Raw genomic sequence first — 26,410 nt, forward strand, 5'->3', positions numbered from 1 at the left:
CCTTAACTGATCCATCACAAGATCTAACCTTAACTGATCCATCACAAGACCTAACCTTAACTGATCCATCACAAGATCTAACCTTAACTGATCCATCACAAGACCCGACCTTAACTGATCCATCACAAGACCTGACCTTAACTGATCCATCACAAGATCTAACCTGATCCATCACAAGACCTGACCTTAACTGATCCATCACAAGACCTGACCTTAACTGATCCATCACAAGACCTGACCTTAACTGATCCATCACAAGACCTGACCTTAACTGATCCATCACAAGGACAGTTTTGCTCTTATTGAAGCAAGTCCATTTTCCTGCAGACGTGTTGAGGGTTAACAGTGCTCATTCAGTCCACTCTGCATCATCTTTTCAAATCTTTTGCTCGCTATTTCTCCTCCTCTCCTTTCACCCTTCTAATTGTGTATCATTGCCCGAAACACAGTTAACTTTTTCTCACAGAAATGTCACATTTTGTTTATGGCGGCATTTTGGATTTCGTTTTCCTTCATGATCTTGTAGTGCTCTCGAATTGGTCATTTCAGAGGACTTTATGATTAATTTGTCTGTTCCTCTTTTAATTGCCGTCCTAAGAAGTTGCTTTTTCTCTCTTTTGAACAGGCTCTCAGCCTTGACCCCTCTTGCAGTGTTTCTCCTCCTCAGAGGTTGCAGTGAATGCATGCAAGTCGTTGTTTTTTACAAACACTCCTAGTATGCACACAGTCTTCAGCACCTGGCTGTTGGTACCTCTTTTTAGTCACAATCCTGGCTTCCAGGCAATTAAATGCTTCCTCACTTTTATGTCCTATTTTGCCTTTTTCTCCTGTCTCCTTTCTTTGGAGTCAATGGTTATCATTTAAACTGCTTTGTGAATGTTGTTTTTACAGATCTGTTGAAGTGTTAATTTGAATGTTCCAGGTGATTTACACTGCTGCTGTTGTGGAAACACCATTCTCCACAGGACAATGAAAGTAGCAGGTGGAAATTACAGGCAACAAGGGCTGGGGCTGTGTCTTAATTTGGTTCTTAAAGGATCCCAGTGATTCAGGCTTGGCAACTCTGCAACATTCATTTTGACATATTTAGCTCAACACTTCATTACTGAAAATATGCTGCACATTCCTACATGTTATAAAAAGTTAGTGTAGGCATTGATAGTATGTTAAGACGTAGGCTGGGACTACCACCACTTTCATTGAGTGCACTGTAGCTGGGCACACAGTGTTCCACAGGGACACACTATTCAAATCGCTTGGGAATGTTTTTCCACAACACTTTATAATTGCCTTGTATATTAATACAGATGGCTTGTAGCTTCTATTTAGAAGTGCATTGCCTAGCTTCAGGAAATCATTTTTATAAGCTGTATTGCACAGATAGATTACAAACACAAATTAGTATTTCATTGTGGCAGTTGTAAGTGTTTTTGATACAGTAGAATCTGTTCTATCTGATTTAATTGGTTCCAGGGGTCCATCGGATATGTGAAAATATCGTATCTCAGAGGGACTCGTTATACTACATTGTAGTTGCTTAATTAACGACATTGTGTTATAAATTACAATGTCAGGTACAGGTTTGTCTAAATCACCATCGTACATGTGTTCATCTTTTTAACGGTAGGGAAATGCTACGAATCCCTTGCTTTCTTGTTTTTATATTGAACATGGTTCAACTGGGCAGGTTGTTTATGTGAAGTGACAGCATGTCAAAAGTGAAACGCAATTCCCAAAAGTCTTTTTTTAATCTGCAACTGAATCCATTCTGTCCTGCTAAGAGATGAATAATAAAATGTGCATTGATCAGTTTCCATCTGTACCGTTCTGATTGTAGCGGCATGTGTATATGACACATGCCAGAGGCCCTTCAGTTAGTACAGGGTATTGTATCTTACAGGATCAGATGTGACAGGTTCTACTGTATGTGTTTTTTCAGATGTTATCCAATCCTTTACTAACAGTGACTGGGGTGTAACAGTAGATGTGTACTATATAATGTATTGATGCTTGAGACATGATTTGTACATTGCCTTGAAAAAGACTGAAAAGTGTCTGGTTTGATTGCTAATAAATTCAGTTGGGCACATCATCAAGAATGAGGCTGGGTTCTTTCTGTGGCCAGTTATTGTAGCTCCTTTGCTACAGATTCCTGCAGCGAGGTCAAAACTAAAAGAAAGTAGTTTAGGTAGGACACACTGGAAATTGATTTAACACATTAAATGTTTAAACCAGGCTCTTAGTTTTACCTCCCGCGTTTATGGTTTAGTGTTTGGATTGATATTAACCATCCACCCCCAACGCTAGGCTATTCTCTGTAAAGGTACATCAGGCCAGTACAGCAGGAATGAATGCTAGACTAAGATTGTGACAGAAAGGTAATATAATCCCTTAGATGCGATATGAGCGGTTGAAATGTTCACTGGCAATTAGATTGTAATTCAAGAAGATTGAACTCTCTCATAGTTTTCTTTACTCCTCTTCAAAAGCAAACTGTCACAAAGTACAGAAGAAAACCAAAATTAAGACCACATAAAAGAGATGACTGAAATGTCTGTACTTTTGAAACTTGTATTATATTAAGAAATGGTGTACATGTTTAACATGGAAAATAATATTAAGAAAAGAAACAATAAGCCAGGAGAGCTGTGTTTCTATTAAAACCCACAGTGTCAGTTCTGCACATCTAGCAGGCTGTGTAAAAAAGTTCTTAAGTATAAATACTCCACAAATTAAATGCAACTCTAACCCTGTAATTAAGCCTACGGTAGACGATCAACTTGCACCGCCTTAGACTTTAATATTAATAGGTAGTTCTACAGCCAGTACCGTATTTAAAAAAGTGTACACCTCAAACTAAAACGATAGGAATCATGCACTGAGGTTCAAACACAAATCAACGTATTCTACTGTCCTATTCTTTTGTATTTGTTCATAAATGCAAGAAAGGTGGAAAATGAAAACTCAGTGCGCTTAACAGGTGTGTGGTAGAATACAGGGCTAGAATACAGGACTAGAATACAGGGCTAGAATACAGGGCTAGAATACAGGGCTAGAATACAGGACTAGAATACAGGACTAGAATACAAAGCCAGATTACAAGACTAGAATACAAGGCTAGAATACTAGACTAGAATACTGGACTAGAATACAGGGCTAGAATACAGGGCTAGAATACAGGGCTAGAATACAGGACTAGAATACAGGGCTAGAATACAGGACTAGAATACAAAGCCAGATTACAAGACTAGAATACAAGGCTAGAATACTGGACTAGAATACAGAGCTAGATTACAGGACTAGAATACAGGGCTAGATTACAGGGCTAGAATACAGGACTAGAATACAGGGCTAGAATACAGGACTAGAATACAAAGACAGATTACAAGACTAGAATACAAGGCTAGAATACTAGACTAGAATACTGGACTAGAATACAGGGCTAGAATACAGGGCTAGAATACAGGGCTAGAATACAAAGCCAGATTACAAGACTAGAATACAAGGCTAGAATACTGGACTAGAATACAGAGCTAGATTACAGGACTAGAATACAGGGCTAGAATACAGGGCTAGAATACAAGGCCAGATTACAAGACTAGAATACAAGGCTAGAATACTGGACTAGAATACAGGGCTAGAATACAGGGCTAGAATACAGGGCTAGAATACAGGACTAGAATACAAAGCCAGATTACAAGACTAGAATACAAGGCTAGAATACTGGACTAGAATACAGAGCTAGATTACAGGACTAGAATACAGGGCTAGAATACAGGGCTAGAATACAGGACTAGAATACAGGGCTAGAATACAGGACTAGAATACTGGACTAGAATACAAAGCCAGATTACAAGACTAGAATACAAGGCTAGAATACTGGACTAGAATACAGAGCTAGATTACAGGACTAGAATACAGGGCTAGAATACAGGGCTAGAATACAGGACTAGAATACTGGACTAGAATACAAAGCCAGATTACAAGACTAGAATACAAGGCTAGAATACTAGACTAGAATACTGGACTAGAATACTGGACTAGATCACATGACCAGAATACAGGGCTAGAATACTGGACTAGAATACAGAGCTAGAATACAGGACTAGAATACAGGGCCAGATTACAAGACTAGAATACAAGGCTAGAATACTGGACTAGAATACTGGACTAGAATACAGGACTAGAATACAGGACTAGAATACTGGACTAGAATACTGGACTAGAATACAGGACTAGAATACAGGACTAGAATACTGGACTAGAATACTGGAGTGATTGCTTTTAAAGACAGTGCAAAACAACAGAGTTCTGAATCACCCTGTTTTCAATCCAGACCTTATAAAATACAGTGTGGTCAGACAGTGATTTGATAATATTGCCATAGAACAGAGAATTAACAGGAGTCATCAAGTAGCGCTTTATTTTTTGCTTGCATTATTCATACAGATCATTTTTAAAAGTTCCTACACAATTTGGGCTCCTTTGGTTTCTGTCTGTCTGTCTGTCTGTCTTCTTTTCATCTCTCTTGACAAACAAGATCAGGAAACAGCTCTGCATTCTCGGTTGGTTTAATTTTTAATTTAATTCTTTTGTGTGTGTATGTGTATGTGTGTGTATATATCTATAACTCAAATACCACAATAATACTACAAGGGCAGCAGTGTGGAGTAGTGGTTAGGGCTCTGGACTCTTGACCGGAGGGTTGTGGGTTCAATCCCAGGTGGGAGACACTGCTGCTGTACCCTTGAGCAAGGTACTTTATCTAGATTGCTCCAGTAAAAACCCAAGTGTATAAATGGGTAATTGTATGTAAAAAATAATGTGTAAAAAAAAAAAAAAAAAGATAATGTAATTGTAAAAATAATGTGATATCTTGTAACAATTGTAAGTCGTCCTGGATAAGGGCATCTGCTAAGAAATAAATAATAATAATATTAATATGCAGCACTCTAAGTTTGGGTTTGATTAAATGACATTCAGCTGAAGAATCTGAGCCAAGTTTCTCCAAATCTATGCAGGGGGATTAGTTCATTTTCATTCAATAGCTTCTTAAAAAAAACTAAATAAAGTCATTTTGAATATTAAAATAAGAAGATATTTGCAGCTGTAGAACATAAGAAAAAAACTAGAGGAAGCTGTTTGGCTCATCAAGACTACAGGAAACAGTACTGTGTGATAACTCTGCGTTTGTTTTAAACACAGTACAGTGTTTGGTAACGCTGCGTGGGCTCATAGAGCAGTCTTGTGTTTTTACATTTGGAAGTGGAATTGAGTTCTATTCAATATAGTTGTTCAGCCTCTTCATGCAGTCAGCTCACTGCTGCCTGTGTTGTGTTCCAGGTTAAGTACGGAGGGGAGGTACCTCAGTCCTACTACGTGCGGGTCTCCATCAAGCAGCAGTACGAGCAGACTCTCTGCATCAGCCGCGGCTCCTCCCAGCAGCTCGAGTATGAGATCCTGTTCCCTGGCTGTGTGCTCAGGTGAGTGGGGCTTTCCCTTCCCCATCCCGACCGCTCAGGAAAGGGGAGCAGCAATGGAGCAGAGGCTCAGCCACATGCAAGCAAGCGCGTCTCAGGCCCGACCTGGGCACCCCCTGCCTGCTATTCACTCTGGGGCAGCTCTTCACAAGTCACTGTTAATTACATTGTGTGGTGCTTTTGTAATGTGGGCTAATGTCCACTGGGAAGCATTTCACTGAGCTGGACTGGAACCCAGGCCTGCAGCGCTGAAGGGCACACAGCACCACCTTCTGTGCAGTTAGAAGACATACACAGCATATTAAAATATATATTGGGCCATTTGGCCCATCAACGATTGTCTAATTCCTAGTAGCTGATTGATCACAGAACTTCACCTCCTTACACCTTCTGAGCAGTGAAAAGAGTGTTCATATGTAGCATCTAACATTTGAAAATGTTTCTTTATTTTTTTTTAAATCCTGAATGCTGCCCCTGAGCTTTAGGTTCTATTAGATTGCAAGATCAAGCCGTGATGAGCTTATTACTGATTTCCATATACTTTCTATAGGGGGAATGAATCACCCTGATGGGGACGAGTTGTAGAGCTTCCTTAGGAATCCTAAAGTATAATGTAATAGGAATCAATGTCCCCAGAAAGAGAGCAGTACTGTGTGTGTGTGTGTCGGAGCAGTGTCTGATGTGTGTGTGTGTGTGTGTGTGTGTGTGTGTGTGTTGGAGCAGTGTCTGATGTGTGTGTGTGTGTGTGTTGGAGCAGTGTCTGGTGTGTGTGTGTGTGTGTGTGTCGGAGCAGTGTCTGATGTGTGTGTGTGTGTGTGTGTGTGTGTGTTGGAGCAGTGTCTGATGTGTGTGTGTGTGTGTGTGTGTGTCGGAGCAGTGTCTGATTGGTTGTCGGTTTGCAGGTGGCAGTTTGCCAGCGAGGGGTTGGACATCGGCTTCGGGGTCTTCATCAAGACGAAGGTGGGGGAGCGGCAGAAGGCGGCCGAGATGGTGGAGGTGGTTCCAAGCCAGCGGTACAATGCACACCTAGTACCGGAGGACGGCTCTTTCACCTGTCAGGACCCAGGCATCTGTGAGTACACACACTGCTAGGTGCTGGTACACTTGGCCTGCTGTTTTCTAATTGATAAGGTGAGCAGACACCTGCAGGACTGGCCTCTGTCCTCCACGGGCTGGCAGCTCACAGCATCCACTGGAGAGCACCGTGGTGTTAAGAGGTGATTGGATGTGGGAGTGTAGAGCACCCACTGACTGCCAGTTCTCTTGAGGCTTTGTGGCGAAACATAATTGAACACCAAATAAAAACTGTACAATTCCTGTCTCCTAGTAAAAACACCCCTATTGTTAAAGTTAACCCTTTGAGGTCCATTTATTCAGCGCCGGCCAAAACAGGTTTAAAAGGCACTGCATACCAACATGACACTCAGCACTGCATCTCCAGCCCCGCCCCACCCCTTGTTCGCTGTATTTATCACATATCTCTTCATAGTCGTGCATACGGATAAATCCTCTTCTGATTTTAAAAAGCAGGGTCTGGACCGAAAAGGAAAAATTTTAATGTCGGACCTGGTTCAACATAGGACCGCAAAGAGTTAAGTCAGTGCATGGGGCCAGTGTTTTTATAAATGTACTATGCTACACATGACACAAGAAACGCAGTAGTTAAACCAGTGTCTCTGCTCCCCAGATGTACTGCGGTTCGACAACACTTACAGCATCTTGCACTCGAAGAAGATCAGCTTCTCTGTGGAGGTGCTGCAGTCAGACAACGGCTCCGTATCCAAAGCCCAGGAGCCCAAGGGAGAGGCTGGGGAAGAACTCGCAGCCAGCAGCCAATAGAAAGAGGAGGAGGAGGACAGGACCCAACTGCAGGCAGCCCCGCCCCGCTTCTCCCCAGATCAGGACGCGCCACCCTCTGTACTCACTGTATTAGACAGGGAAGCCTGGCCAAATAGGTACTGCCCCCAAGCTGGGGTGGGGGGTCGATAGTTTTGACAATTGCTAAGTGCTTCCTGAGCTGAACTCGGAAACGTATCTGTCCAGATTGTTCTATGTGTAACCTCGGTGTGGCTGGCACCCCTTTCTATAATGCTCATTAATGCCACATTTTGACATGCAGTATAATTCTGTTACTGTGTAGTTAGTGCACCATCTAGTGATAAAAACGTTTAGTGTTTCATATTTACACTTTTAAGGCACAGAGATACTATTTAACGTATAAATGTACTAGGACTTTGGGGTTAGTGCCCTCAAGCTTATTTCCCCAAAAAAACATTCCAATATCTGACCAATTGAACTCTTTGCTTTATACTTACTATAATTATCCCACTGACAGGGACCCATTCTGTACATGGATTGTATTTACATGGTAGCTCATGTGGTGGCACTTGGTACGGGCATTCCTGTGCACATGTTCTTGGGGATGTTGGAGTCACTGTGTCCCTGTTGTTCATGAGTTCTTATCTCTTGATGAAGAATGTGAGGTATGTTCATTGGATCTAATCATTGGCAGCTCAGTCCTTTTTAAATCACTGAATCCGACCCTCCCCTCTGGCATTGCCATTGTACAGATTACATGCACTGCTAGAGGTCTGATTTGTAAAACCCTGCTACACCAATTGTAATGATCTGAGCAGCTATACTTAGATACACCAGTGTCTATCTCAATTGAATAGACCTGTATTACATGCCCCGATGTATTAATTGGGTAACAGTACCTGCTTTTTCAGGACACTGGCACTTGAATGGTTGAACAATTGAATATTAAATATGGGACTGTTTTTATCCAGCTTTGATGATTATAGTCATGGTTACCTATACGAATGTGTTCTCAATGAGAGGAGGCGATTAGACCCATCAGTACTGTGTTCCTAGTTGCTGATTTATCCCAGAACTTTGTCTAGTCGGTTCTTAAAGGATCCTAATGATTCAGAAGCAACGACCTAACTTAAACCCATTCCATACTCTCAGCACTCTCTGTAAAGTATACATTGGACTGGACTCCTGTTATGAGCTGCATGTAAAAAACAGTATGCAGCTGTCTCTCGGGTACACGCTTCACTGTAGTACACCCCCCTCTAGTGGCGTACTGTGGCATAATATATACTGGAGCTAGAGCAGTCCTCATAATACGCACTGTATTGCTATGTTTTCTGTCTGCTGTATTATATTAGAGAGCAGTTTGTAGAAGGTCCTGTGCACACCGTTCTGTACATAGAGGGTTCAGGACCTGGCAAGATGTTGGGTGAATTACAGGTATACAGTTTTGGAAAAATGAAAGCACATTTTAACATGTGTTAAAAAATCACTAAACTCAGTAAATGTAGGTTCAAATAAAAAATCATATCACATTTATACTTAAAAATGGTGAAAGTAATTGAATATATTCACAATACAAAATACCTGGTTTTGAAAATAACCCCTTTAGTGTTCAAAGTATTTCTCTTGTTTAGAAATAGGTACGTTTCAGGTAACTTTCCGCTGCTATACGCTGTACCTATAAAGTCCAGAGAATACGCTGAAAATAAAACTGATTGTACTGCGTTAACCCTTTATATCCTGGATACACCTGCATCCTGGATACATCTGCTGAGAACTGTGGCAAAAGATACAGAGATAGTTGTCCAGACTGCTAACTAATGGAGCATCTTAAACTATTGGGTGTCAATACTGGATCCACTGGAACACCAGCAGAGTTACCAGTGAACCCAGGATTAAAGGGTTCAGCCAACACAATCAGTGCAGCCTAATGCAGTTTGCACAGGGTGTACAGGACCTACCTGTATAGAGCTCCAGTACTTGGTGGAGTGGAGTGTATATGCTACTTGATTGGAGAAACCTTGATCTTTTCCCCATGTGTGGCCATCGTCTCATGGCATGGGCTGAAGCTTATTGACCGGCCTGTTGCTAGAACCATTTATTTGTTGGCCAGTGAATTCTTGTACATGTATCTTGCAATGTAAAGCTTGTGTAATAACATGTGTTCTTAGCTCTCAGTGCCGTATGGGTTTGCTGTTGATTTTCGTTGTTTTCTAGACTTTAGTAAATACCTTCTTTGTAACTGAGTATCACCTGACAGTTAGGTCACAGCAGCCTATTTGTTCCGGACACTGGCACCTCAGTGGTTGAACATTGTTAAATACTGGGAACTACTTCTTCAGGTTTGATGAAACTACATTATACTGATGCGTTATTAACCAGAGAAACCGATTAGATCCATCAGTGCTCGGTTACTTGCAGTAGATTTATCCCAGTCAGTTTTTAAACCAATGATTCGGCAGCAACAACGTGCCTAAAAACTCATACTCTCGCCACTCACTGTAATGTATACCCTGAGCTGGGGATGACCATGTCACTCTACTTGATATTAAGGTACCTTTTTAAGATGAGAAAAATAAAATAAAAAAAATCAACAGCAAAACAATCCTACTTGTTCCGATGATTAGAAAATGTTTTTCAAAGGTTATTACACCTTTCAGAAGAGTGGTGAAGTGAAATCACATTCAGTGGCTTTTAATTCATGGTTTGTTTACTGCAGGGATAATTGCAATGTTTGTCTTTTAAAAGCACATTCCAAAAAGCTACCCTAATAATTGATTATCCCCATGACGGGGATATAATGTAGTCTGGAGATGCATGTATTGTATGTATTTATTCCCAGTAAAGTATATCCCATTTTTTAGCTCTATCTTGAGAACTGCTCATCCAACAGGGATGAAACTTGGTATGGACATTCCTTATAAGTTTTGCATTAGAGTTTTGTCTTGGGGTTAGTTTAATTATACCTGTGCATTTGTTCTAAAAGGCTGCATGCTGTGCTCAAGGGGACTTGCTTTTTCATGGTACTGAACCCTTATGGTATTAATATAACAGTCGGGTATAGATTACTGCAGTACATACCCGTGCCTTGTTGTTCATTTTTCAATTGTTTTATATCATGTTCTGCAGTATTCACCAAGCCTGTGTTAAATGTATATGCAGTGAGTGCAGGTTGAAATTCAAATAGGGTCAGGTTTGAGCTTTGAAATCTGAACTGGAAAAGTAGACTGTTCTGATGGTCCCAAACTGAGTCTTGAGATATGCAAAGGGTATGTACATTGAGGCTGAACCCACATGTAAGAGAAATAGATAAAACATATATTTTGGAATACTATATAGGGTCCTGGTCACAAAACTGTAAGGGATGTTTTTTTTTTAAGTACTGTTTTTGATTATAAACATTGTTATATGTTAAACAGCGCTTTGAAAAATGTGTTATAAACATGTAAACTCTCTAAGACAGTTGAAAAAGGTGTCATGGTCTTAAAGTGTTATTTGATTAATAATTCTTTAAAACAGTCTCGACACTTTAAAATCTTTGTTTAAGCATTATTCAACTACATAACATTGAAGTACTGAATTTTGGGTTAGGGTTAAGGTGGAAAGTGACAGATATCAGTAGCTTCTAGAGCATGTTACCATAGCCTTTACCTGATCTGCATGTTCCAGTATCCCCAATCAACCAGGCTTTGTGTTTCTTTTTTTTAAATGTATTGTAGTTTTGGTTTATTTTGTAACTGCTGTCTTTTGCGCACTGAACAACAACACATGTTTAAAACAATGTGTACATACAGCATTCCCGGGCTGAAAGGACTGTTTGTCCATTCCTTAGAACCAGGCTGCAGCGTGTGGGAAACGAGGTATTAATCAAGGCGCTCTGTAAGGTAGCAATCCGTGTATATGCCTGCAGTCTGGAAGGGTGCAGGTTCATGTCATGTTGATTCAATCACGCACATTTTAAATAATTGTATTCAATATATGTTATTGTGTTGGAATTGCAACGATATAGATAAATATCTTATTGGTAATATTAGTGTTATTTCCATGTATATGATAGAAAACCAGATTTTCAGGCCTAAGAATATATACACAGCCTTAAAACAAATATGTAGTTCCTGTTTGAAACACCTGGATTTTTAGGGGTACCTGATGACCAGGTACAGCTACAAATGCCTTCTGAAAACCCCAAGTCTGCATTACTGTAACCAAAGCACTTCTCTGTGTTACTGGACACAATTACACTACAGGATAAAAATGGGACCCCCGGCCTGTTTCTTTATCGGTTGACAATACTGCAATGTTAGATGTATTGTTTTAAGTATAAGACATGTTTATCTCTCTCCTCACTGGTACAGTCCTCATCTCCCCTCTTGTTTATTGTCTGGTGTGCTGCACGTTTGGATTGTTAGTTTTGTACAGCTGCGTGTTGTGCACTACAGGGGCAGAGCGGGAGCGACGTGTTTTAATGCTCTATACTGAGGGGGCAGGATGACAATACTGGAGAACTGAACTTAACTGCTTTCACGCAGAATCCCAGTTAAAATCCAGGAAACTGCCAAACGTTTCAACACTTGAAAGGAATTCTTTTTTTTTAATGTAATTGAAGGATCTTGTTTTTTGCCTAGTGCAGACTGAAAAGTGCTCAGTGAGCAATCGTTGTGATTCCTTCAGATTACTCTTAAGTGTATTTTCTATTCAGATTCTATTTGAATGTTAACACGTAAATGCTGTTTACATAATTTGTGAGAAACTATGCCTATTATACCTAATAAAACCTACACAATGTTATAATTGAGTCCCAGTTGTCTTATTAAATCTACACTATTACACCATAATAGTATTACATGGTATTGCTCTTAATCACCTGGAGAATGGAATCTAGCAAGCAGCTACTTCCCCTACCTCATGACTGAAGTGCTGTTCAGCCAGTGCCATGCTTGGACTGTGAACACTCTGCTGAGGTGAAGTGGTGGAACTAACAGAGTACTTGAAAGTAGGAGAGCTTTCACCGAACTGGTATATATACATGTGTCTCACAGCTGTGTGAATTGAAACACAGAACAGGTGAGGTTTACACTATTATATGTTGGCTTTAACTGCTTTAATGTCCTACGTGCATCAAAAGGGAGTTTCATGTGTCAGGAGGGGTCCTAATACCTGTTGCACGGGCACTCAGTCTGCATTGAGGTTGCAGGTTGAAAGGACATCACCAGAAGTTGTATTACACCTTTTAAAAGAGTAACAAATATGAAATTCATAATATCAGTACAAAGGAAGCGGGTAAGAGGTAAAGACACACACTGCTATCAAACGCTGTGGTGTAGCAGGATAAAGGAGTATCGGCAGGGGTAAGTCATTGAGAAAGGCTTTCAAAATGCCCTACGTCTTGAAAGGTTAGAAGTCGTCCCTTGTCATTGTTTTCCATTCTGTTTTTGTAAGGAAGTTTACTTCCTGTGTTACACGTATTGGGTCCTCATCTCGGCCTCACACGTACATGTTCAGTGGTGCACAGGTGAAGTTTTAAAGTTGGCAGATTAGGACATTATAATATATATATATATATATATATATATATATATATATATATCTTGTCTGTTGGTGTTAATTTCAAAACAGGACATCTGTTTTCCCCGTCACTAACCCTTACAAAAATACCCTTTAAAATTCATATAGCAATCCTTTAAAAATGATGTCCTTGGCAACCCTTTTAAAATGATGATGTCATTGGTCATGTTGGTGAATGACTCTGTCATAGTAAAGCTGTGAATCTGGTATAATATTGCGTTTCTTCTTCAATGAACTTTTTCAATCGGTATGATCCTCAACTTTAATCTAGGAGTAACACGCCAAAACAGCTTTCTGCACAATAAGAGAGCAATCCAGTATTCTTAAAGGCAGTGACGTGTGGAAGGGAGAGGGGGCTGGGTGTGCTCCTGCCTTCCTGTCCTTATGCCCCAAAAATGCCCTTTTTCTCAGTCATGCAATGCTTGAAAAGTGCCCTTTTTTCTCAATCAGCCCCTGCCCTTTTAATGTCCTCTGCATGTTACTGCTTAAAGGGTATCTTCTACGGAAGAGACCAAATACTAAATAAAGGTTTGTCAGCATTTCTTAATTATATTGTGGAGATGAATCTTGTTTTCCTGTATATGGAGGTGTGTACAGTACTAATACTATGGAAATGCCACCAGGATTAACGAAGGGCAAAGGCATGTATATTTTAAAATAACATTTAAGCAGCATGACACACAGCAGTTACACATGCATAAGTATTCAGATATACCTATGAAAATACTGAAAAACATGACAGAGTTTAGCAAAAACATTTCCATAGATGTATAACTTGCATGGTTTTGAGGACATCAGAATCCTGCACTGAGGGAGGACATTTTGAAGGAATGTCTGAAAAAACACATTTGTGTCAGAAAGTGACATTTTTGACCCCCTTCCAAATCCTAATTATTATTATTATTATTATTTCTCCGATCTCTTTGAGGTCAAGTATAGCTTCTTTTTTTCTTGCTGTAGTCGTACATGCCTGCCTTCACCTCCTATTGACCTTGACTGTACTGTAAAGAACACACAGTACAGCAGTAGGCACGCTACTGCAATACATTGTCATGCTCTTACATATAACAGACACAATATTAATGATACTCTTACTCCAGGCACTGACACTAGGTTGTGTTTTTTTGGAGGAAGTCACGATATTTAACCGCTGTAAAAAAGCCTCGTTGTGTTTGACACGCACTAAATAATATAGCAGCACAGTCTGCAGCTGTTACTGTAACCCGGAACTGGAGCATCTTTAGCTAGGGATCGTCGTGAATTTCACTTGCATCACCTTTTGTTGATGTTGCTTTTGAATAAAAGAAGGGCTATACTTACTCCACTTCAAATTGAATTAAAAATATATATTATACAGTAAAATATGATATTGTTTGTTAGTAGCGTTTAATCAGTTAAATAACAGGTTCAACTTTTGCCAATTTATCACGCTAGTAAATTGCGGACGGTCCCTGGTAATTGCGAAGTGCCCCTCTGAGCGTGTTAGAGTTTCTGTACTGATTCGCACAGGGTCACTTTCTGGACTAATCATGGACTCGAACCCGGAGCACAGCAAGGAGGTTGATATCTACCGCGACACGTGGGTCCGCTTTTTAGGTGAGTCGGATTTGAATGGTTTTGTTCGACGTGATGAAGTTTATTTCTTAAAAAAAAAAATCAATCTAAACTTAAATGTCGTGCTTGACCGTGATTAACTATTGGAACAGCTCAATATAAAGTAGCACATATGAAAATATGCGTGCCTGTATCGATGCTGTCTCAAATGTGTATGCATATCAGAGACACAGTTTAAAAGAGACTACATATTAATGTAAACCAGATTTCTATAGAAAAGAAACGATGCATTGTTTTGCCATAGTAGTTACGCGTGGAAGTGGAATACCAATACCTAAAAACTTTGTTTTACTTGGTTCTATAAACAAATAACTATTTGTATAAATTAAACGCATCAACAGGGAAAACATATGTTAAAATGAATCACAGATCTTTCATTTTATGTTTTAAGGCGACAGAGACAGCGCTGCGAGAGCTTGTTTGACCCGCATACCCGGGTAGCGTCACTCACTCATTCATTAATTCTGCACAGGAGGTCCGGTTTCAGAAAATAGTCATTTATTTAAATATGTATTTAAAAATGTATTTTTATTTACGACATGAAATATTTAATGAGATATATATAACTAATTTATTTTAAACAAATTATTAAAATCTAGATATGTGTTACGTACTTAACTTACACTCTGTCAACTCTAGAATTTCCCCAAATACCTCTAAGAAAAAATTTAGTATGAGGGCTCAAGTTCCTGTTTTTCTTATTGTAAACACAAACAGTTAGGCTGGTGATATGTGCAGTATACACTGAATCTTTTGAAAATGTGTGTTTCTTATTCTGGTTAAATGCATAAAACTCTTAGGCACACGGGATATGCATTTCACAGGAATCTACTGCATGTGCATTGTCGTAGGAAATGTGCTTCACAAGTTAACAGGTATATGCAATTATCATGTATGCAATTCATTGGGATACACTGTATCTGTATAATTCTTAAACCTTAAACCTCCAGTAATATTATATTGGCACACCATGGTTACACTGTAAAAAAACAAATCTATAAATGTAGTTTTTTTTCATCATTTTCCAGAATACATATTCACTGACTGGCACAACACTTAAACACGGCTCTTACAACTAAATGGATTTCCTGTGCAGCAGGTATTAGGCCCCCACCTGTGCCTCTCACTCAGATTCTATGCAGCACAGACTCTATGTTGTCCTAGGGGCCCTAATACCAGCAGCACATGAAGTGATCTTATACTGGGCAGTCAAAGTAAATCGAACGTCTGGAGAAATCAGTGGTGGCAGCTGCCAACTGGCATGATGTCACAGCGCATGGACTTGCACATTATGAATACATCTTAGGGAACAAAATGCTTTAGACAGAAAAAAAACCTTTAAAAACTCCTCTAAAATGAAAAATGTACCTCCAGATTGCCCTGAGCTGAAACGTGACAGGGGAGTGTATAGGGCAAAGCCTGAAATAGTTATCTTTTTTTTTTTTTTTTTTTTTACGAACTTTTTGCTTGCTTACTTGGTTACAATACTGATAGGAATGTATGCTGTGAGTCACGCAGAACCTGTAGCACTACTTTGCTATTAAAAATATGAACAACTAATAAAAAAGACAGCTTTATCTTGCAGTTAGTCAGAGCCATGGGTGTTTTTTATTCTATTCATTAGGAAAATGTGTGAGCATTTGAAATTCGAAGTCATAACAAAGTGTACGACATACAGGTGTATGTTTCACTGGGGAAAGTGGTAACAAACATGTTTGATTAAAACAGTTTAGAGAATCACGCTAAATCAAAAAGCAACCTTTACAACATACAATAGTTCCAGTTTTGTCCCAGGTGTTTTTTTTTTCTTCTCTTCTTGGGATTATTGTCCTATCTCTTCCTATAATGTAGTATGTCATTCCTTACACCCTGATGCAGTTTCTACAAAAGGGGCCAATGCTAAACAGGGCCTACATTTTGCATAACTTACCCCCTTTTGCAGATATCGCAGTGTTATATACTTTTCTATGAATTTGGCTGTGCTTGTGTATGTAAAATGGTTTTCTTCAGATATACTAATGCAGAACAGCTGGGGTGGAACATTTTGGGTGGAACCCCCAGAGAGAGGTTTCTATAGTGTTGACAGCTAAGCCTGGTATGCCAATGAAATGATCAAAAAAGCATTGCAAAGTGTATGCCAACAGTGGTTTGAGCTGTTGTCCTTTCCTGATATGACGTGACACTATTTATTCTGGAGCTAACATCAAGTGAATGATGTCCTTATGCTCCTGTGGGAAAATTCAGTATTTATTGTATTGATAAGAAATACTGAAAATAAGGGAGAGGGGGAACAAGACAGAAGCCCCAGTGTGGAACTCATCTCAGTATAAGATAGGAGTGCATGCTGTAATCTTTTGTCCAGTAAAGCCCTGTTTATTTGTTTGAAACATAGCATAACCCTGGGCTGGGCTCTGAGTAATAAGAGAAGTGTGTAACACTGTGTCTCTGTGCAGGCTATGCCAATGAGGTGGGGGAGGCATTCCGTGCCCTGGTGCCAGTCGGGATGGTCTGGGCTAGTTACGGGGTCGCCACGGTGTACGTGACAGCAGACGCTGTGGACAAGGGCAAGAAGGCAGCCACGGTGAGTTCACTTTTTGGTTTTATTTTTCAAAACAATTTTTACAAATCTGAAAACACAGGACTCTCAGCAATCGTACTCACAAGTGTTTCAGTATGTGAGCTATAAATCCTGGCGCACTCTGTCTCTTATAAGTGTGCAGGGATTTAAAGATCACATTAAGATTGCTATCTCCCTCTGGTACAGGTAGCAGCAGTGGGAGAGAGCCTGTTTGCACACAGTGACTAAGCTATGAAGGGTCAGAGTAAAGACAGCTTTAAATACACACTGCAGCCTTCACTTGGATTCCTTGAATTCTTCCTATACTCTCCCTGTTGCTTTCTACAACGCACTAACAATATTTCACATTGGACTGCAGTATTTCTTTTTTTGTACCCTCCCTCCAATATTATTACCCTTGCAATCTGATACTCACTCCAGCCCGACCTGAATTAATCTTCAGTATAAAAATAGGCTTCTGCATTAAACATTTGCAATCACCCAGTTTATTCATTTAATAAACTGCATACAGATATGAGTGCTGGTGATGTGACATATTTTCATTCAGATTAGCAATGAACATGGTAACTTTGAACTGACCTATATCACAATTCCTTCAGCCTGACACACCACCCCGATGGGGTAAAATCTGCAAAACAAAATTCCAACCGCTGACGATGGCTGGAGGCTGATTCGTGCTGGAACACACGCTCTGTGCCGGCACTCGTGTGGGTTTGTAGACATCGTTCAGCCCGCAGAATGGGAGCTCTATAAGTCAGCTGTGTGATGTTGAAGTGTGTAATTGTGGTGCAGAATACAGGTTATGGAGCAATAATGCTGTATTCTGTAGTATTTCATTCAGCTTTATAAGTCCCATTGTGTCATTGTATAAGGCTTTAAAAACTGCCATTTGACAGTCACAGATAGACAAGCATTCTTAATGAAGAGAAGCCTCAAGACAGCAGGCTTGACACCTTAATCTAGGAAGCTTCACAACATGGTGGCTCAGAACTTTCTAGACCTCTGTGAGCCCACAACGAGATAACTACCTTACCTTACCTGGCATGCAAATTCCGCTGAAATTATGACCAATAACAAACCTGAATCACACTTCAAAACTATTGATACATCTCTCCTCTCCCCTGGCAGGAACACGGGGACGGGCCAGGGAAGACTGCTCGGGTGGCGGTGGCTGTGGTAGACACCTTTGTGTGGCAGGCCTTGGCCTCCGTGGCCATCCCGGGCTTCACCATCAACCGTGTGTGCGCCGCCTCTCTCTACATGCTGGGACGCACCACGCGCTGGCCCCTCCCCGTCCGCAAGTGGACCACCACCGCCATCGGCCTGTCCACCATCCCCTTCATCATCAAACCAATCGACAGGTGAGCTCCCAACTCCCAGCACTCCTGCTTTCTTACAGTCAAATACATTTTAGAACTACTGGGTTTCAATTTAACCCTCTGTTAGCGGCAATAATTGAGCTCGCATGGAAGACAGAAAGGGTTGCACCCCACATACATAAACGCAGTTAACTTAGAATTTAAAGCAAAAGAATGAGACAAAACTGGTTTATATTATTTAAACAGCTCTGTATTGAATAAACATTCTTGTGAAGTGCTAAAAGAACTTTGCAGACATCAAAAAGTAAAATAGGCTCCGTCCCTTGAAATAAAAAAAACTACGGCAATCCAAATAGTGCTGTTATGACAGTTTCAGTCCTGTATATGGAGTATATTTACTTCCCCTCAGGTATCGATTCTACAGGTCAGCAGAGGCTGCCCATTGGTGGTAGCCTAGTATATGAAAGATCAAAATAAAATCATATAAAATCAGAATAAAATCATATTTTGTTTTTAATAATGTACTACAGGAGGTAATAAGCATGGTACTGTAAAGAATACAGTAATCAAATACATTGCTGGCGTTTTATTAGCATATGCACCCCAAAAATGTACCATGTGCACTTTGAAGAAGGATGTGCTTGGTATCAAAAACAAGGGAAACGATTAAAGTTGAGTCACATGTAAAGATATCCTGTGATCTTAAACACGCTGGGATGCACTTACACCCCTTCCCGCTGGCGAAGGGTTAAGAAAATAAGAAAATATACGAAAGAGAAGAAGCCATTCGCCCCATTAACGCTAGACTGGTTCCTAGAAGCTGGTTGATGCTAAATCTTTGTCAAGTCTTAAAGGATCCCAATGATTCTGCATCAACAGTGCATCAACAGTGTGGGAATGAATTGGGCTGCGAGTATTACAATAACATGTTTTATTAGGATGTAAGTAGAATGCCCCCTCCTCTCTCTCTCCACCCCTCCAGGTCTGTAGACTTCCTCCTGGACTCCAGCCTCCGGAAGGTGTATGGCGGGGGTGGGAGTGGGAAGCACGATTCCTAGTGAAGAGTCTGAACTCGGGGCCCCGGAAGCACAGTGCAGCTCCATGGGACCGGGGAGACCCAACACAGCCGCTGCTGTCTGACAGGGTGGCTTCAGGACTATGGGACATTGCAATCAGCTGACTGAAAAACACAGGGAGCACTGGGTGTGGGTGTTTGTATTTCATCAACTCAAGGCTCTTGATGAACAAGGGATTTTATTTACTGTGTAACATATGTATTAGCTGGACAACTAGCACTGGCAACCAGACTACTCCCCCATGGCTGGGATCCAGTGGATGCGCACTTAGATTTGTACAAGTGGTTGTATTTTATTTATGTTTGCTTAACTACTGCAAATGAGCCATAAGGGGTGTATTTAATGATCAGACTGTAGTGGAATCAAATACTGCTGCCCTTTAATTCAATAACAATCTCACTTTACTGAACAGAAGTCCTCGAGGGGAGACAAAGCTTCCCCTGATGCAGAGGCAAGCATTCTAGCTGCTGAGCTTCGTATTTTAACACATGGCCATTTCAGAAGCACAGGAAGGGGGCAGGCAGTCACTGCAGCCTCAGTACGCCCCCCATTACAAGCAGGTTTATGAATTAGTTTGGTGGTATTAAGATCCACCTCTGTTAGATCATTAAAATGTACCCCATAATGTATTAAAAGCCATTATTCAGGGGATTAAACATGAAAATGAGAAACTCAATCCATGCACCTGCACTACTGTTGTATGTATGCAGAGATACATTGTAAAAAGCATATATTGTTTATGGGTATTGTATACAATGTTCCCCCAGGACATAGCACAAGACTCCCTAATTGCCCCTGCTTTAGACTCCTGTGCGACACCAATAGGACCTGATGAGCCAAAGCTTGCAGGAAATGACTGGGATTTGGGGCCAATACAGTTCTGTTAAGGTATTCAGACACAGCCAAACTAAACCACAATGCTACTGATGAGTTAAGAGTTCAAATAGATTTTAACACTTTAGTTAGCACTCATTTAAATAAACACTGGGACCTACTTCCAAAGCATTTACTTGTTTTATTTAAAAGGAGAAAATCTTTTGACAAGCTGGCATCAGTATTTAGTGTTTTTTCATAAGTATGTGAACCATGTACATTGAAACAACCACCAGCTGTCTTATCCCTCAGTACTGTTTTCATTTTGTGACCATTACATTTTTCTATTTTAAATGATGCATTAGACTATATGCTTTGGCAGTGTGCCCTACTGTGATGTCTGTAATGGTAGTTCTGAGGATTGTCAGGTTGTTCCTAATAAAATGCTCTAGTTTTTTCTCAATCATGAAAACCTTGTACTTTCTGCTGGTGCTGCAATGCATTAGGCCATCCCTGCCTGCAGCAGCCCAACATCTGCTCTCAAGTCACCAACACATGCCCATTGTGATAGGAGGGGCTTACAAAAGTCTTGAAGCCCAATGTTCTGTGACAGGAGTCTGGGTTTCAAATCATGATTGAGGTTTTCAAGCAGGACCCTTGCTCCTATAGCATTTATTTTGGCTATAACAATTTTAAAGCAATTATTTCTTTCACTTTAAAGTTTGTTTTTATCCCCATAAAGAGAAACCAATATCTATTTGTAATTTCTCCTGTTTGTGAAATTACTGAATAGTTTTAAAATTTGTTTTGCTTTTACATTTAGTTAAATCCTTTGTAGATTTGACAGTACAGCCCAGAAAAAAAAAAAAAAAAGCCTTTATGAAAAAACCCAAGTTATTTACAGTACATGCATCCATTCAGTTACAAGATTGAGTAAAAGGTAGAGGTGCAGAATGATGAATTGCAAGCAAGGGGTCAAAATAAAAATACTTTAATAGTCTTTAAAGCATTAACTAGCAAGTGGAGTAGGACATTTCACCATGTAGCAATTTCTACCTGCACGGGATTAAAAAATAAATTGAAATTTTTGCTAGTGTTCAAGAGGTCCGCTGCACATTCAGGCCTGCTTTATTGAAAAGCTTTGTAGAAAGGGATACTTTCACTTAACTATAGTTAATGCTAAATAATTGGCAAAATGACAGAAGCCCTGTACTTGGTTACACAAATGACAGACCAAAGATTCTTAAACGTAGCAATTTTATTTTGCAACATACATAAAATCAGAATTGCTGTGCTGGCAAGCTGCTGGAAACCGTGCCAACTGCTGTGTGCATTTCATCAACGGGGACAGGAACGAGGAGCTCACTGCTGGACTTGGAGCAGAGTCTGGGATGACGCCACACGCACATGTAGTAGCCCAGAGACAGGGCTCCCAGGACAGCCATCAGGAGCAGGGGAGCAGCTAGAACAGGCAACCAGGATACAGCCTGCTGGGGCTCTGGGAAGGAGGAGAGCCGGAGGAAAGGGTTAGGAACAGGAAGGGCTCCCAGTGCAGCTACTCTACAGTGCCCAGGAGCAGTTTCAATGAGGGTCTGTTACTTCAGGACCTGCAGGTAGGCAGACTTGGGGCATAAGTGGTAGGAGAGTGCCTTTGTTCCACTACTAGAAGACATTAGTTTAGTCCTAGTTTCCTAGGGTGAAGTTATAGTTATATGCCGTGGACTGGAATGGCAGAAATTGTACAATGCAGGTTAAGGCAACATGACTGCAAGGGAACCTTTACTGTAAAAATGAAAGTCAATGCCATGCAAGCCAAGTGTACATTGGATTGGAGACTTCAGTTTGAACTCACCCTCCAGTGACAGAGCAGGGCTCCTCTGGTAGAATTCCTGGCTTCCAGCAGACAGTTCCTCAGGAAGGATCCTCAGGGGTCCCAGCACCACAGTGTGTCTCAATCCCTCTTCAGCTGCTCAGGAGAAAGGGAGCCTTGTTAGAAACAGGACTTGCTGCTTTACAGCAATGCAGGCAGGCAGGCTGAAAGGTTGCTGGTTAAAACAAGACAACTGATGCCAACAGGCTATTGAGCAAAGCATCAAGAGAGCAGGCAGGTCCTTTGGAAACCAGCTTTGTGGCCTACAGGTCATTGAGCAGATTAGCAGCAATACCTCCAGCACCTGATCTGGTTGGGAGGGGGAGCGCTGCACCCCTACGTGAGCATCCTTTGTTAGCTGCCATACAATTTTAGAAGTCACTCACCTTTGTAGAAAAGTCAAGTTAAACCTCACAGCTACATTTACATTATATAGACATAGCAGAACTTAGTACCTGTGTTCCTCCTCTTCCTCAGATTGCAGTTGGAGGTACAGCAGTTGCACACAGAGCTCCGACCAGGGTTATCCAGGAGCTCCCAGCTGGAACACAAGAGCAGGACACAACCCAGGGACACTGCAACACACTTCTACACAGAGCAGTATAATGAAGTTAATCCTTGACCCCCACCCAGTTACTGGCATGTCAATAATTCTCCATACAACTGTAAGGAGGCATAGAACTGATCGTGCAGATTAAGAAACTCAACCAACACCAGTGACCCAGGACAACTGGACCTCACAGCCCCTGCACTCCCCTTGTACAGAGAGCAGCCTCAGCAGGGTCCAGTCCTTACCTCCTGGTTCTCTGGTTGAAATGACAGGCTTTCTTGGTGGGGTCATTGAGCTGTGCAGGGTCCCAGGCCAGCAAGTGGCAATGGATATAGACCTAGGAAATAATTTGATAAAAAAGGAACACTAATAAAACCAACAACATTTGCTCTAGAAACCAAATTGTTTACAAAAAGGTTATGCACATTACAAGCACCACATCAGATACTGAAAGAATTCATTAAACAAGTAGAGAATCTTGGTAACTAGCTGCCCTGAGACTTCCAATACAACACAGATTAACCCATCAAATACTCACATCTGTATTCAGTTGTGTAAACCTGAAGGCCTGGACAACCAGATGGATCTCAGAGGTCTGGACTCTGGGCACAAACCTGGAGTTGCCAGCCGGTCCGTCTACTTCCTGTGTTCCAGGGAGACTTCCTGTACAAAATTACATTCCAACCCTTTGTGTGCACTAGTGGAAAGTTTGAACTTAACTTGGGGCTGGTTTCCACAAATCATGGACAGCTTACCTAAATTAAAGCCCAGCTACAATCTATGCCTTCCCAGTTTAGTTCAGCTGAGCTTTTGCCATGTTCACAAAGCTGACCATTCAACACCCATTCCTAAATCCAAGCAGGACTGTGCTCCCAAGTGCTAAACATTCAGATTTAAATGTTGCCTTTACTACACAGCTTGCAGTGAATATCTACCCGTGGTTGGTGATGAGCGGGTAGGTCTGGCTTGAAGGGCTCAGCTCTGGAGTGCTGGCAGCAACACACTCTTCCATGTAGACCATCAGCGACATGTGGAATTGCTGCTTCACTGCAGCCGCGATGTTGATGGGGGACCCCAGGAAGAACATACTGGAAGTGCGTGGGGCTGAGAAGTCACGAAGGAGAGGAGCATGAGAACAGCAACCCACCCAACTCATCTCACTAGCCAGCGCAGAGCAGCGCAGCATTGACCAGCACCAGAGAAATAGATCAAAATATTGTTCTACTTGACTAGAGGAAGTGACCCAATGAGCACCACAGGCTGCTCCCCCTGCCAGGTTAGGGTTGCACTGGACACCTTTCTAAGCTAATAGACCAAGTGTACATTGCAGGACAGCAAACTCACCATTCATAATCCCCATGGTAAACTCCAGCTTCCCAAACCCAGAGGCATCCCCAAGTGCAGGGTTATACACTGGAGGAGTCCAGCCAGCAGGTCTGGAGAACACAGGTAGAAAGCTTTAGTTAGAACAGCAACACACCAAAACAATTTGCATTCAGCAGAAGACACTGAATTGTAAACAGTTTATTGGCAATATTTAATGCAAACTTACTCTTGCTGCCTTCACAGTAAGGAAGCTGGTCCAGAATTCCTAATGCAGTAAATCATTTGATTTCACAGAAATAGCTTTCAGTGCCATAAAATGGGTCTTTAACTGCTCCCCATTAAAGGCAATAACTCCAAGTATATAAAATACAGTAAATAGATTTTGTGAAATTTAGTTCTAAAAAATAATCCACAAATTAGATACTGTTAAATCAAGTGTCAGACATTATGCAATACTCAATTGAATGCATGAACAGCCCAGAGGCTTAATACATCTTCACAGGAGTTACAGCATGTTTAAGCCAAGTCCAGCACTCACTTGGTATAGGTGCACACAATAGCCTGATTGAATGGAGTCTGGTAGAAGCCTCTCTGGGTGGGCTTGTAGGTCAGCACATTCATGTAACTGGTAACATTGGCAGTAACCTGGGCAAGACATGGATAAAAAAAAAAAAAAAAAATCACTGTTGAAGACAGATTTAAAAACACTTGATCTGCAGTTCAAAAGGAAAGACAAACCATTAATCTTTAGAAAACTGGTTATAGTATACTATGTGAACAGCCCAAAAACGATGCATTTAGTTAAAAAAAAAAAAAAAGCGTAAATACTCAAGTCATTACTAATATACTGATACCAATACAACGTTTGTACCAAGTCATGTAGCGCATCCTAGCTTTAAAGACATTGTTAAACATACGTTTTAAAAAGCGTTGTTACAGCTAACCAATATTGTATAAACCCTGCAAGAAAAAAAAAAGCTTCCGAATACAATGTGTATTTATACAAGCGTGTACAGTTTAATAAGGTGCAGTGCAATTTCAGTTCGAATGCTTCTTACGTGAACCTAGCATACAAGCCCTTAGAAGCCACTTACCATGCGCATGAAGCGGCAGTCCAGCAGCCCGTACTGGAACACCACCATGTTATTACCGGCGCTGCTGCTGGATGGAGGACAGGGTCCCAGCAGGAGGCCACTCATACTCACAGCTACAGTGGAAACGGGTTTGGAATAAAGCGGAATATGCAACCATTTTATTTTAGGTTTCATGTAATGCAAAGTTTTACCTTATAACTATGACTGATGTTTAAAATAGCCAAGTACGCACTACTAAGTGTTGCACAAGAGAACATCATATCTGGATATCAGTAAAACGAGTGCGTTAACACACCCACATTATGTACCGGTACAGTCAGTACTACCAAAACATAAGACAAAAAACACACTAACCCCACGAGTAGCCTACATTACTTTCCTGCGGTGCAGCAAACGGTACACAGCAACGCGCAAGCACAACACATATTGCCTTGTTAACACTCCAGGTTTCGTTGCACCGGCTATGCGTGAGTTCAAATTTAACTTAGTTATACAGCGCAACTATTTACTAACTTTAACAAATGACCTTATTAGAGGCTTCCCGTTTTTCAGATTGCTCAGGTGCAGCCCGGTCAGACTGACTGGAGCATCATTAGTACAGTATACCACGCTGCGCTCAGCTTTGTGTGGCGGCTGATACAAAACATAATGAACGACTATTAAAGAAAGGTGGTGGAATCACATTTACTGATTTTTAATACTAAATATAGTATATGATATTCTAAAATATGTACAATTCATAATTCAGCTATATTCACATTCAGAATGGCATTCAATATTTAGATTTATTACATTGTGGGTTTTAGTATTTATACAACTGTTAACACAAATATTCTGAAATAAATAAATAACATGGCAATGACATTCATTGCCCATTCTCAGACATTCTTTGTATATTTCAATATTTCTGAAGGTATGTATTTTGATAGGGAAATAATGTATTATACTGCCACTAAAACACACCATTTTATTATTCTAAAGTCCATACTTATGGACTAACCAACCTTAAAAGTAGCCCGTCTAAGCAAATGTAAAAATAATCAAATGAAAACATGTTTAAATGAAACAATGCTTTTCTACATTGAGGGATTTTGACTTCATTTGTAATTCTTGTCATTTAAAAAAAAAAAGTAGATTTTTCTCCTTATAGTGGACACATTAGTTTTGATCATTCTGCACTTGTCGAGGTTGTTATACAGCTTTTACTGCATAATAACGAGGGATTGTATGAACTATTTATCCATGTTTGTCCTGCAGTCCCATGCAATACAGTTCCATGTCTCACATCTGCGATCCTTTATTTCAGC

The 26,410-nt window shown here is 40.7% G+C and overlaps 3 protein-coding genes across 4 annotated transcripts in view; 2 read left to right on the plus strand and 1 right to left on the minus strand.

Moving 5' to 3' along the window:
* LOC117428238 (SEC14-like protein 2) overlaps positions 1–12,089 on the plus strand; it is a 44,502-nt gene extending 32,413 nt beyond the window's left edge. For both annotated transcript variants that reach the window (XM_034047093.3, XM_058994802.1), the window contains 3 exons: positions 5,344–5,483; positions 6,383–6,552; positions 7,168–12,089. In XM_034047093.3, the coding sequence (XP_033902984.2) occupies positions 5,344–5,483; positions 6,383–6,552; positions 7,168–7,319 (462 nt within the window). In that variant the 3' untranslated portion in view covers positions 7,320–12,089. The remainder of the gene's footprint in view (positions 1–5,343; positions 5,484–6,382; positions 6,553–7,167) is intronic.
* Positions 12,090–14,277: 2,188 nt separating this feature from the next.
* Positions 14,278–20,726, plus strand: LOC117427911 (mitochondrial fission process protein 1-like). Its single transcript, XM_034046299.3, has 4 exons — positions 14,278–14,459; positions 16,931–17,058; positions 18,184–18,416; positions 19,357–20,726. The coding sequence occupies exons 1-4, from the start codon at positions 14,393–14,395 to the stop codon at positions 19,430–19,432; spliced, it is 504 nt and encodes a 167-aa protein (XP_033902190.2). The 5' UTR covers positions 14,278–14,392; the 3' UTR covers positions 19,433–20,726.
* An 817-nt stretch (positions 20,727–21,543) lies between these two features.
* Positions 21,544–25,208, minus strand: LOC117428285 (zona pellucida sperm-binding protein 3-like). The gene is made up of 9 exons (XM_058995634.1): positions 25,104–25,208; positions 24,548–24,654; positions 24,028–24,119; positions 23,619–23,787; positions 23,222–23,297; positions 22,954–23,020; positions 22,589–22,708; positions 22,116–22,229; positions 21,544–21,761 (listed from the first exon to the last, which is right to left on the minus strand). Exons 1-9 carry the CDS (start codon positions 25,206–25,208, stop codon positions 21,544–21,546), a joined length of 1,068 nt encoding a protein of 355 aa, XP_058851617.1.
* Between the last annotated feature and the right edge of the window lie 1,202 nt (positions 25,209–26,410).

The sequence above is a fragment of the Acipenser ruthenus genome, chromosome 21, assembly GCF_902713425.1.
Source record: "Acipenser ruthenus chromosome 21, fAciRut3.2 maternal haplotype, whole genome shotgun sequence".
In the NCBI taxonomy this organism is placed as follows: domain Eukaryota; kingdom Metazoa; phylum Chordata; class Actinopteri; order Acipenseriformes; family Acipenseridae; genus Acipenser; species Acipenser ruthenus.

Coding starts and splice junctions, on each gene's coding strand:
- LOC117427911 (XM_034046299.3), top strand. CDS start 14,393: ATGGACTCGAACCCGGAGCACAGCAAGGAGGTTGATATCTACCGCGAC. Junction 14,460..16,930: donor CACGTGGGTCCGCTTTTTAG/GTGAGTCGGATT, acceptor GTCTCTGTGCAG/GCTATGCCAATGAGGTGGGG. Junction 18,417..19,356: donor ATCATCAAACCAATCGACAG/GTGAGCTCCCAA, acceptor CCACCCCTCCAG/GTCTGTAGACTTCCTCCTGG.
- LOC117428285 (XM_058995634.1), bottom strand. CDS start 25,208: ATGAGTGGCCTCCTGCTGGGACCCTGTCCTCCATCCAGCAGCAGCGCC. Junction 23,788..24,027: donor TACCATGGGGATTATGAATG/GTGAGTTTGCTG, acceptor GTGACTTCTCAG/CCCCACGCACTTCCAGTATG. Junction 21,762..22,115: donor CCCTGCTCTGTCACTGGAGG/GTGAGTTCAAAC, acceptor CCTCCTTCCCAG/AGCCCCAGCAGGCTGTATCC.